Raw genomic sequence first — 12,035 nt, 5'->3', positions numbered from 1 at the left:
TTCCAGGAAATTGGTTGGGAATGTCCAGGCTTGTAGCCAGTACAAAAGCACCATTATATAAAGACTTGATTTTATCACTGTTTAGACAATTGTTGGGAAAATTGAATTTGAGCCATAAGAGTGACGCTGGTAAACCGGAGCTGTGTGCTTTGTTTGGGGTATAAAAAATAAAGGAAGGAGAGAAAGCAGGATCTTCTCTTGAGCTGTCAGAGAGAGATCCTGTAGGTCCGCCATGAACTAAAGTAATATAGGAAATAGGTTACATTATAATCCACCTTGCACCAGAAGCAAAATCTTAAAGGAAATATTAAATTGATATCTGTTGGAGTTTGGTTTCAGTTATATTTTCCATACCAAACTTGTTATGTTGAACATTTTACTGATTATTAAGCTTGTAATCCATACTTATTTTGTATCGTCCTGTAAATAAATTATTGTAAAACTTTTATTCAATCTCGATGGCAATTTTCTGATTTTATATTTCCATGAGGGAAAATCCACCACATAAATACACGACACTGCATCCTTGGATGAAGAAGTGTGATGTTGAGACTGCAGCCTGCAGACGCGGTAAATTATGGGTGGAGTCTTTACTGAAGTCCCTTTAAAATATAAATGAGCCTCCTGTTTTTTTCCACACATACCTGGACAAGACACTGCCTGCTGATCTCACAGACATTCACAGGAGCAAGCTAAGTAAGTCCGATATGGTGCAGATGAATGTTTGATTTGAATGATAGAGAATAGAAAACTCCTGTGGCTCTTCGATCTATAGATATAGTTTATATGAAACTATGTTCCAAATCTCTCTTGCAGATTGCTCATTGCATTTTCAATCTGTCGGGTTTCAGGTCCTATAGATGTTACTAATCCTGCGGAGGGTTCGAGTTAATCTGAGCTTCGTGGGGGTCTGTAATATACTAACTAACGTTGCCGGCGGGGATGAATAAATAAATAATAACGAGAGAGAGAGAAAGAGAGAAATCATTGCTTATTACGTGATTCAACATTTCCCTCTCTCACGCACACAAAAACGCACACATCATTCTACTATTAGCCCCTAGGGTATTGTTAAATAAGTTTTCTGTTCTCTCCCTGTGAACATGACAAAAGAGGAGGGAAGACTAAATCATGCCTACATGTGCTTCCTCAACAGGGATGATTTTACATGAGAAAAGTTGATCTACAGGGGAAACAGAACTGAAAGCCTGAAACTGCACTGACTTAGATTCTATTAAGTTTATATTTTGTTTATATTTTGTATATATTTTGAAATGACAGGTGCTACCTGAATTTTGTGTTTCTTTTTACATAAAGATTTCCACCATTAATTGGTGCAGAAACTTTCACCAAAATGTAGGAAATGACCTGTTAGGTCTAAACCGTGTGCACCATAGTGGCTGATGGTGGAGCCTGACTGTGCAGCCATCAGCACGTCAGTCAAGCGCTGCACAGTAGTAATAATGGTTGTGGATAAATGAATTAGTGACCCCCACAGATGCATGATTTTACTGCTTCCAAGGGAGCTCAGACCCTCCTTAAGGAGCAGAGCTCCCACTGGGTCCCACGTAACTGGACCCTGATGCTGCGTCGTGTTTATGTCCTTCCTGTCAGTAACTGTCTCTGCAGTCTGTCTGTTTTTATCTCCTCACCTCCGCAGCTTGATGGTGAGTCTGTTTCTGCTCTGTGAGGTTCATTTTCAACTAAATAAGAAAACTCTGGATTTGCAGAAAAAAAACAGCATAAATTCCAAATGAATAGGCCACAGCTGTGGCTGTCTTCCATAAAGCCTATTTTGTAGTTGGTTGTGGACTTTTTTAACAGAAGACATAAGGATTGTATGTTATTTTCTGCTCCATTAACATTTTAGTTGAGGTGACGTCACACCACTCACGGTAACACGACACCAAATCAACTCTGATTTCTGTGGAACTGACTGGATCTGTGCCATCAAACCAGTCAAACTAACTGAAGTTATGAGGAAACATTCATGACTCACCTTACATAAGACAGCAAAGAACTATTTTTTTTGTCTTAGTTATGTAACAATGGGATATCAATTCTTACAAATCTTAACCTAAATCTAATCCAACTTTTTTCTCCTCACGGTCTGCTTGTTGTACTCGCCCTGGCTCTGGAAATGACAAACTAACAAAGACACCGTTTCAGCCATGTTGTGTGTCAGTAACGTTTAATTACTTGCCCACAGACATTCAGCTTCCTTTCTAGTTCACCAAGACACGCTGTTGTTGTGGTGTTAGCTGTGATTGTTGCTGTTTGGAGCTGCTGTGCTCCTCTGGAAAGTCTCGTGTTGCTAGACATAAAGCCCCTACTGGGGCACAGGCCCCCATATATTTTTGAAACTGTAATGTGAAATGTGTTAGTATTTGCTTTACCAGCTTCCTTTGCGTATCCCATTATTATTGGCACTGCCATGTCAGAAAGGGCTTTGAACCTGTCATAAGCACACATACCTACGTCAGCTCCAGAGCCGGTCCTGACCTCCCTGGGACCCAAGAAAAATTCTGCTATTGCAAATTTTGCCATTGCTGCACAGTGACACCTGACACAGCAGTACTCTCACTGCAATCCTCCCACCTTTAAAACACTGTGTGTTTCTGAAATATGTCTGAATAGAAAGCTCTTCTAGAAAAATCCAGTGCTGGTTTGAACGGACCTCTGCGCACTAACGCTGTCCTCATAAAGTCTTTTAAGACTGGGGCCAATCTACTGCTCCATTAGGGTCTGAGCTGCTTGTACCTGATGCTGGCTGTACATCTGTGGTTGTGCTATAGGCTACTGGCTGAGGCTACCTGTATTTCACCTGGGTCTGTAGGACCTGCTAAAGAGGTCTGGCTGATGATCCAGCATCTACTGACAAACTTCAGCATGGCACCTGTAATTTATAAATAACAGTACTTGCTAGATATTGATATTATCAGCTCCATCTGGGCCACTCCTTTAATATATTTTCAAATTTAAAAGACTATATGAATTGACTGGATATGTGATGTTTATTATTTACTGAGAGATGTGCATCTGTTGTCTGACCTGCTAATCAACATTTTAATAATCAATAGTCAATGTGAATCCACAGCTTTCCATCTTGCATTAGTACAGAGTTGTATCTGATTAGAGCAAAGTGTGGAAAATAAATACATTATTTTGTGTTGTAGACATTTACATTCACATTTACTCATCTGGCAGACGCTTTTATCCAAAGTGACTTACATTTGAGGAACAACATACAAGCATCAACAGAGCATCAACTACAGATCTACAACTGACAAAACATACTAGTAAGAGCTCAAAGTTCACATCATATCAATGGGGTAGATACCGAGGGAAGGAAGTAAGAGTTAACAGAAAGTGCAATCAATACAAGATAATTGTAGGGGATAGAAGAAGAAGAGCACAGGAAGTGCATGTTAGAGGAGTTAGAGGTGTTATAAGAGGAAGTGTTCTCTGGAAGAGATGAGTTTGCAAGGGCTTCTTGAAGTCAGAGAGGGACGCCCCTGCTCTGATGGCGTGTGGTAGCTCGTTCCACCATCGTGGCGTCACAGATGAGAACAGCCGGGACTGGGATCGCTTTGTGTGAAGGGATGGCAGAGCCAGGCGGCGTTCGTTGGAGGAGCGTAGCGGCCGAGAAGGAACGTAAGTTTGTATTATGGAGTTTAGGTAGATGGTGCAGACCCAGTAGTCACTCTGAATGCAGCATTAGTGACTTGAATTTGATTCTGGAGGCCACGGGGAGCCAGTGGAGGTCACTGAGTAATGGAGTGACATGAATCTTTTTGGGCTGATCAAAAACATTCTGAAACATTTGTAAGGGTTTCACCGCACAAGCTGGGAGACCTGCTAGGAGGACATTGCAATAGTCGAGGCGAGAGATAACCATGGCCTGTACCAGAAGCTGGGTGGCGTACTGAGTGAGGTAGGGCCTGATTTTCCTGATGTTGTATAGAGCAAAGCAGCATGACTGAGAGACAGCAGCAACATGGTCTGAAAAGGACAGCTGGTCATCAATCATGACACCTAAACTTGTCTGAGAGTCAGATGATCACTGTCTTGTTTTAAAATGATGGGTTGCTATGAGGAGTGCGATCACACCTGTGTCTTGTCTGAACTGGTCCCACTTTTGTTGCTGCTGGAATGCACGGGTTTAATTTCATGCATGTTAACGCAAGTTCACGTGCGCCACAGTTATATTTTCTGAGGTGCAGTTAATAAACTCTGTGGCCAGTCAGCGGGTATCAAACGTAATAAAAAGTTGTTTTTCACTCTAACATTGTTCAGACACAAATTTTGGCAAGCAACCACAGACAGAGCAAGATGCACTTCCCAGCTGGGTTAACAGGACAGACAGACAGATTCAGTGCAGCGAACACATTAACTTACTGTTATCTGCTGACATCCGACTCTGAGAGGAGAGAACACAAGTTTACCTGACTGCTGTTTCCAAAAATTCTTTTGCCCAGAAGAATAGTCCTTCGTCACCCTCTCATCAACGTTATAGACACTCGCTTTCACCTTTACACCTCGTTTTTTTCATTTTATTTTGGAAGCGTAACCAGACGTTACATTTTATTATTATTATTATTTTCTTTTCTTTGCAAAACACTTTTTACTCACCCCTGCTACCTGCATGTGCTAATCCATTCTTTCACCCATATTCTTTGTCTTTATAATTGCTGTCTTTATAATAACAAACAACAGCTGTTTCGTGTGTAGGTTCGCGTCATTTCACGTGTGTTTTCTTGACAAAACGTGGTTTGGAGACCAGAGACTTTGCTAGTATTTCTTTGCTGCCCTCTGGCCAGACTGAAGCCCCTTTAGTGATTAGTTGATGCTTCATAGTCCTCAAACCAAGAGCCTTTGCTGTTAGAGCAGCAATGTCAACCTAAAATAAAAACAAATGAAAGCTAGAATAGATAGATAGAATGATAGAATATAAGAATGTTATACTGCTCGTGTTATTTTGTTTGTTGTTCTGTTTACTATCTGTAGTAAATGGGCGTGTAAATAGATCTGAGTTACCTGGAACTGACTTGGTTTCTGTCAGATACCTCTGGAGAGAAGTTATGAGGAAACAACAATCAATTATCATTCCTGGAAGAAGGGATGGGGGGGCGAAAGAAGAACATTTTAAAGAGAAAAACACGATGGGGGAGTCCTTCCTGTTGTCTGGGACAGGCACATTTCAGTACTAGTAACTATAACTAGTACTATAATTTGTGCTACTACTAGACAGTCAGATAGTATACATACAATCATCAGTGAGCTATTTAATTGAAGTCAGAGAGAATATTACTCATTGTAAGTAAACAAACCTCAAAACACTAACACCTGCATGCTGATTTTACTATAGATATACAGAACAGCTGCATTCCAGCTGTTGGGATGATTCATGTGATAACCTGACTGACTGGATTCTCTAGAACTGACTTTTCACACCTTCAGACCGGTCAGACTGCATCCTCAGATAGATAGATAGATAGAACACAATGATTAGATATAGTTTATATGAACCCTTATCTTTCTCATATGTATTTTTAATGCCACGACACTGCGACTCCACACTGGTCAAACTATAAAAAAGAAAGCAGAGTGTAAATGTAAAAAAAACCCTTCTGTGAGGAGAAGCTTGATCTAAAATCCATCCATCCATCGTCAACCGCTTATCCTGCGTACAGGGTCGTGGGGGGCTGGAGCCAATCCCATCGCCATCGGGCGAAAGGCGGGGTACAACCTGGACAGGTCACCAGTCCATCACAGGGCTACACATAGACAAACAACCACTCACACTGACACTCACACCTAAGGACAGTTTAGGTTCACTAATTAACCTAGTCCGCATGTCTTTGGACGGTGGGAGGAAGCCGGAGCACCTGGAGAGAACCCACGCAGACATGGGGAGAACATGCAAACTCCAAACAAAAAGGCTGGGGCAACCAGGGTTGCTAAAACCCCAGAACTCAGAAATGCGAGACAACCTTTTTTCCCGCAGACAATAATATTATTCTTTAAAATTGTTGTTAAAAGCAACAATAATGTCATTTGGACAGCGGCTGTGCAACTCCCAGCCTTGGATCCATTCTCTAACAGAACTGAAATCCTGTTCTACCATCTGATGACAGTTATCCACCTGTTCTTGGTTGACTATTTATGTATTTGCCTTTTATGTTTGTCCACGAAAGTCTTTTGTTTCTCAGTCTTAATAGATTTATGCTAATACAAATCCGATTTTACCAGGGAGTCAGGATGACTGAAGCGGAACTTTTGAACACGCTGAAAGATTTGGAAAGCGAGGAGTTCAAGGACTTCAAGTGGTATCTGCAGAAGGATGACAGCCTCGAAGGCCGAACAGCCATCTCAAAGGGCAAGCTGGAGAAGGCAGAGCAACGGGACACCGTGGATCTGATGGTGCAGACCTACACTCTTACTGAAGCTGTGGAGGTGACCAAAATCCTTTTAATGAAGATCAAAAGGAATGATCTGGTCCAGCGTTTGTCGCCCAGCAGCTCGGCACCAAAAGGTCAGTCAAAGGAAGAGAAGCACAAACATAAAAAACATGATGTCACACATCTAGGAAATGCAATTGAATAGAACAGTGTAGAGGTGGAGAGGAGTAAACATCAGGACATCTGTCTGATTTTAAAGTTCCCATTAAATGGAAAGCAGAGCGCTATTTGCTTCCGCATATTTATGTGTTTCCTTTAAATTTACAAAGCTGGGGATGGACTTGTTTACAGTAGCTGAAAACTTACCTACACCTACACCAACACTCCCCCAGTGTCTAATATGACCACTAGCTGCAACTGAGCTAACTAGATAATGGCAGCTACTTAGCAGCAGTTAGCACTTTAGCACTAAGTAAAGTTATCTGTCCATCAGAAAACATAAATCACTCAGAGTTAAGTCAGAGCAGCCGGTGGACATTAAAAGGATACAAGAAAATATTTTCCAGTTCAGTCATGTTTTTGCACAGGCAGATATCACTAAGGTCCGGCCAGCGCACAGAAACACTCCGCAGATTTATTTTAGCAGCTTCGGCAGCGTCGTTTCATTGTACGCAACATTTATACACTCCCCCAGGTGCAGGATCATCATCAAGATATTTTTATTGTTTTCCAGGAAATGAAAAACAAACAAATTGTTGTGCCAGATATATATAGTGCAGACATATCATATAAAATAAACTTAAAACACTTGGGGACTTTAAGAAAGTACAACACATTATATGTGAGGGACAAAGAGGTCAGACAAATGTGATGGTCTGAGAAAATCTAATGATTTGTGTTTTTCTGGCCTCCAGCAAAGTCAAGAAAGAAGGTGAACAAATCACAGGGTCCAAAAAGGGGACTGGACACTGACAGGTCAGAATTCTGACGTACAACAGATGAACATTTACACACTGAATGGAAAACTCAGTCGTGTGTGTGTGTGTGTGTCTCTATGCTGTCATGCAGTCCAGTCACAGTGGAGGGCGGCACTTCTCTGGCTTTGGAGCCGACATCAAGCCCCTCAGATGTGAGAGAGCGAGACCTCAGCAACAGTAACCTTGGTGACCCAGGAGTGAAGATGCTGCCTGCAGCACTTGTGGATCCACGCTGTGGACCGGACCCTCTCAGGTATGACCAGACAATGAGAGCTCAAACACTGTTGCTTTGTTACACTGACACACTGAGGACAACCCGTTCTCACTCTCCGACTCATAACATAAGGACGCATGGTCAAGACCCATCGGTGTAAGTTTGTAAGCATAGGTTCAACGCAGTGGGGGAAGCCCTGTAGCGTTAGTTTTTGACAGTAAAGGTAGGTATATGATATTTAACAGGAAAGACTGAGTAAGGAGGTGGTTGGGGTGGAAGGAGGGCCAGAACCCGGACTTTGAACCAGGAGACTGGGGTTCGTGCCATGTGTGAAACAAAAAACATGATTTTTTCATTGTATGTATGTTGTATGTTGTATTTCTGTTAACTCATTATCGATTTTGCTGATTTGTTTGTGTGGATAAAGCACTCGATCTAAGGGTGTAATCAATCAATCCCAGCTTGAAGGCCTGGTCCGATAAAAAAAAAAAAAGTTTTTGAAGTCTAAAGTCTGTAGCAGTGATGTTCTCATTCGTGTGATACCATTAGTGAGTTAGCAAGTTTGACGTGTTGCCAGAAACAAACCAGATCACAACTGAGAAATGTCGGTCCACTGCTTTCGTTTTACCAACTTGTCTTTGTCCATTGTTGTTTCACTAGGAAACTGAAGTGTTCTCTCTTTGTAACAGAAGACGTTAATAATAAGGGAGGGTCTTCAAGTTCTGGCTTCTCTCCACTGGCCATGAAGCTGAAGTCGCTAGCTAGCGAGAGGCTAAAGTGTGCTGTTTGTGTAGCGCTGAAAGTTCAAGGCGGAAATTTGGTCCGCCGCTTAATATGTCTGCGTGGAAACTCGTTCCCAAAGTCCTGAACCGAAACGGTCCGGTACAAATACATGTAGTTACACCCCTAGCTCGATTGGTGACTCAGGGACTGAACAGGGTTTTTAGATTTTTTTTACACACATTAAACTATGCATAGGAAGTCTCAGTGTGTAGCTCACCAGGTACAGTGTTCTTTGTTTTCATTGCATTTTGCTTGTGAAGTGGAATATCAGCTTCTCATCAGTCTCACAGTTCAGAAGAAAGATGTCTCATTTCTGTAATAATGTGTTCTTGCATTCATTCTCCTCACCTGTTCAGTGGGAGAAATTCAGATTCAATGAACATGGTTTTATTTAACTGAGATGTCGCTGTTTCTTCCTTCAGAGTGGAACGTGGTGAAGGGATGAGATCTGGTCTGAGCAAGTGTAAGTGTGTCTTCACTGTTATTCATGAAAGTTGTCTAAATTAAAAACGTGTGCGTCTGCATTCAGTTCTCAGTTTGTTTAATTAACTAATTAACAGTCAGTCTGTTAATAAAGCAACAAATAAACCCATCTGTGTCTTGTTCTCTCCTTCAGTTTCCTCAGATGAAGTCAGTCTGGAATCAAGCTCAGTAAACATGTCTTCCAATTCGTCCGTCAGGAAGAGGAAGATGGCATCAATGAATCAGTCATATGGTGAAACAGGCACATTTGGCTTCTTCTCTAAGCTGTGGCGTAGATAGTGAAAGGCTGAGTCAGTATGAGTTGTTTGTATAGACAGGTTTCCTGTTTAGTGAAAAACCTTTTTATTATATTCACAACACTGGCATAATGATAAATCCTGTAAAAAAATCCTATTGTTTCCTCAGATTATACCAGACACTCCCCCACATTGTTAAGCTCCAGAGCAGAATTCTGGCGCTAACAGCTAATTCTATCAATCATTACCTGTTGACTTTTGGACTGTATAAAGATTTCAAGCGCCTGTTAGCTTAGCCATGCACCTCTGTGAGGAATCAACTTCCCTCCTTCTCCGTGTTACACTTAAGGATGGCAGCACACGAGATGATACTGACATCAAATGTGATGAAAATGCTGTTTTTCTTTAATGTGCAATATGATGTTTGTGAATGTTGTGTGAATATGCTTTTACAGGTATAATGCATTGTAGGCTATACTGTCTGGAGAAATCAATGAATATGAATATAAATATTAACTAGGCTTCATCTCGCGCTCTTTTTTCAGAGTTTGCTGCTGTTGCTAAAGTTAGCTCAATCTAGACAAGCTAATATCAAGTAACAGCATCGAGTAGCAGAGGGGAAGGGGGAAGTGCTGACTGCTCCTTGGCTTTTCACTTGTCTGATACAGCCCATCATGTATTATGAAAAGGTTTTTTGTCAATGAGTTATTTGTTTAGAAATGTATTTGGTTACTGTGTTAATGAAAATGTTTTTTAAGAGTTTTTTTTATCTGTTGAGATGATTAGACATTTGCCTCTACGGTTTTGATCAAACCTTTCGATAAATGAGTTTTAACATGAATTTCTACTCCGAGTTTTGGTTTACTGTTACATTGTGATGTTGTATTCTTATACTTCACTGTTTATTTGTCACATATTTTGCAAGACTGTTAAAGCTTTATATACAAATGCAAACACACATATTGTCAGTATTGAAGATGTTTTGTTGTTGGGTTGAGGGGATTTAATGTAGCAGCTGCTAAGAGACCACACATAAGTGAAAGTGCAGGATGTGTACATGGAAAACAATATCTGGCAACAAACTTATTTTTTTCAGAAAGACTGATGAAAGAAATGCTGAAAGAGAGTTACGGAAGCTTGTGGATCAGAGACAGGAAATCACAGTTGAGGCTGAAAATCACTGTGTGTCGACTACAAACCTTATTTTCATGTAAGATGTATTCACATGATTCATATCTGAATAGTGATGAAGGAAAGATGTTCCCTGTTTCTTCATCCAGGGTCGAAGATGATGGAGAGTAGAGGAAGTGTAAGTGTTTGTTCACTGTGATTCATGAAAACAGGCAGCACATGTTAAAGTAGTTTAACTCAAAAGCTAGTGTATCTGCATTCAAGTCTCAGTTTGAAACAAGTTCCAAAAAGATGAGTAACCCTGAAAGTTTGGTCAGTGTGCGAACCACACCATGGCTTTTGGCGGAGCTCACTTTTTAAAGGATGTTGGGCCGAAATGTGCCAAAGGGGGTTCTTTAAGAGCCACAAAAAATGAGCGAAGAGATCAGTTTTCCCGCCACCTATAGCGGGCCATTAACGGCAGAAACTCTCTCTCACTCACGTGAGGTGACTGAGCAGACTGAGTGGGTCCAAGAGAGTTTGTTGAAGTGAGTGAAGTTTATGATATTACACCAGGCTTCCACAGTGACAAGATTAGCATGCATGCTGATATCTTTATTAAAATGAATTGGGGATGAATCACCCTCATGTATTAATGATATATCAATAGCTTAATTTTACAGCTTATCCATGATGATGAAGATACAGAAAAATAGAAATCCATGGCAAAAATAACATATTCTCAATAGAGAGTAAAACATTTTAAAAAACATGGTTTCAGGGGAGCTCATACACTATATTGCCAAAAGGTTTGGGATGCCTGCCTTTACATGAAGCTTAAGCACATCCCATTCTTAATCCATAGGGTTTAATATGAAGTTGGCCCACAATTTACAGCTATATGAGGTTCACCTCTTCTGGGAAGAGTTCATGGGAAGTTTTGACCTTTCTACTAGAAGCACATTTGTGAGGTCAGGCCAGGGCTGGACTGGTAATCAGAATCAGAATAAGAATCGGCTTTATTGCCAGGTATGTGTACACATAGGAGGAATTTGACTCAGGATTGTACATTGCTCACGATGTGCTTACTCATACAAAAATACAATAACACAATAATAAAATAAAATCAGACACAGGCTACAGTGTAGATAACACTAATATACACACTATGAACAAAGACAATGTAGACATATTGACAAATAGTGCAGTGATCAGAGTGCAAAGGATGCAGGAGTAATTATTATTATCATTGTTATGTACATGTCACAGGTGGATGTGTGTACAGGTAGACATACACATATACATGTACACCGTGCAATGGAGCATAGTAGTAAGTAAGTAAAAGTATTTTGTACAGGAGTTTTGACTTGAGGTAGGTGGATTGGTATATAGTATATACAACATGACAATATAACAGTATGAACAGCTCTGAAATAGAGAATGGTGAATAAATAATGAGTGTTACCCAGTAAACAGGTGCTGATTAGAAACAGAGTTACTGGGTTATTGCACAGGAATTGTTCCTGACACTGTGAGTCAGAAATCAGCTGTTCATCAGAGTGATGGCTTGTGGGAAGAAACTGCTCCTGTGTCTGTTGGTTTTGGCGCACAGTGCTCTGTAGCGCCTACCAGAGGAGAGGAGCTGGTGTATCCGGGGTGAGATGGATCTGCAGTGATGTTTCCTGCCCGTTTCCTGACTCTGGAAATGTAAAAGTCCTGAATGGAGGGCAGGTTGGCACTGATAATTTTTTCTGACGTGCAGAGGACAGACTGGATGATGGCTGTGTAGAAGTGGATCAGCAGCTCCTTAGGCAGGTTGAGCTTCCTGAGC

At 41.0% G+C, this 12,035-nt stretch overlaps 1 protein-coding gene across 1 annotated transcript; it reads left to right on the top strand.

Annotated features, from left to right (window-relative positions):
• Positions 1 to 510: 510 nt before the first annotated feature.
• LOC119899974 lies at positions 511 to 9,935 on the top strand. Its single transcript, XM_038714806.1, has 6 exons — positions 511 to 696; positions 6,253 to 6,535; positions 7,316 to 7,376; positions 7,470 to 7,631; positions 8,798 to 8,838; positions 8,992 to 9,935. Exons 2-6 carry the CDS (start codon positions 6,262 to 6,264, stop codon positions 9,135 to 9,137), a joined length of 684 nt encoding a protein of 227 aa, XP_038570734.1. The 5' UTR covers positions 511 to 696; positions 6,253 to 6,261; the 3' UTR covers positions 9,138 to 9,935.
• The last annotated feature ends 2,100 nt before the right edge of the window (positions 9,936 to 12,035 follow it).

This window comes from Micropterus salmoides, unplaced genomic scaffold, assembly GCF_014851395.1.
Source record: "Micropterus salmoides isolate LMB-PRFRI ecotype aquatic unplaced genomic scaffold, ASM1485139v1 Ms_hic_scaffold_12, whole genome shotgun sequence".
In the NCBI taxonomy this organism is placed as follows: Eukaryota; Metazoa; Chordata; class Actinopteri; order Centrarchiformes; family Centrarchidae; genus Micropterus; species Micropterus salmoides.
Note: the sequence above shows the minus strand (reverse complement) of the source record. Positions and strands in the feature narration are given on the sequence as shown.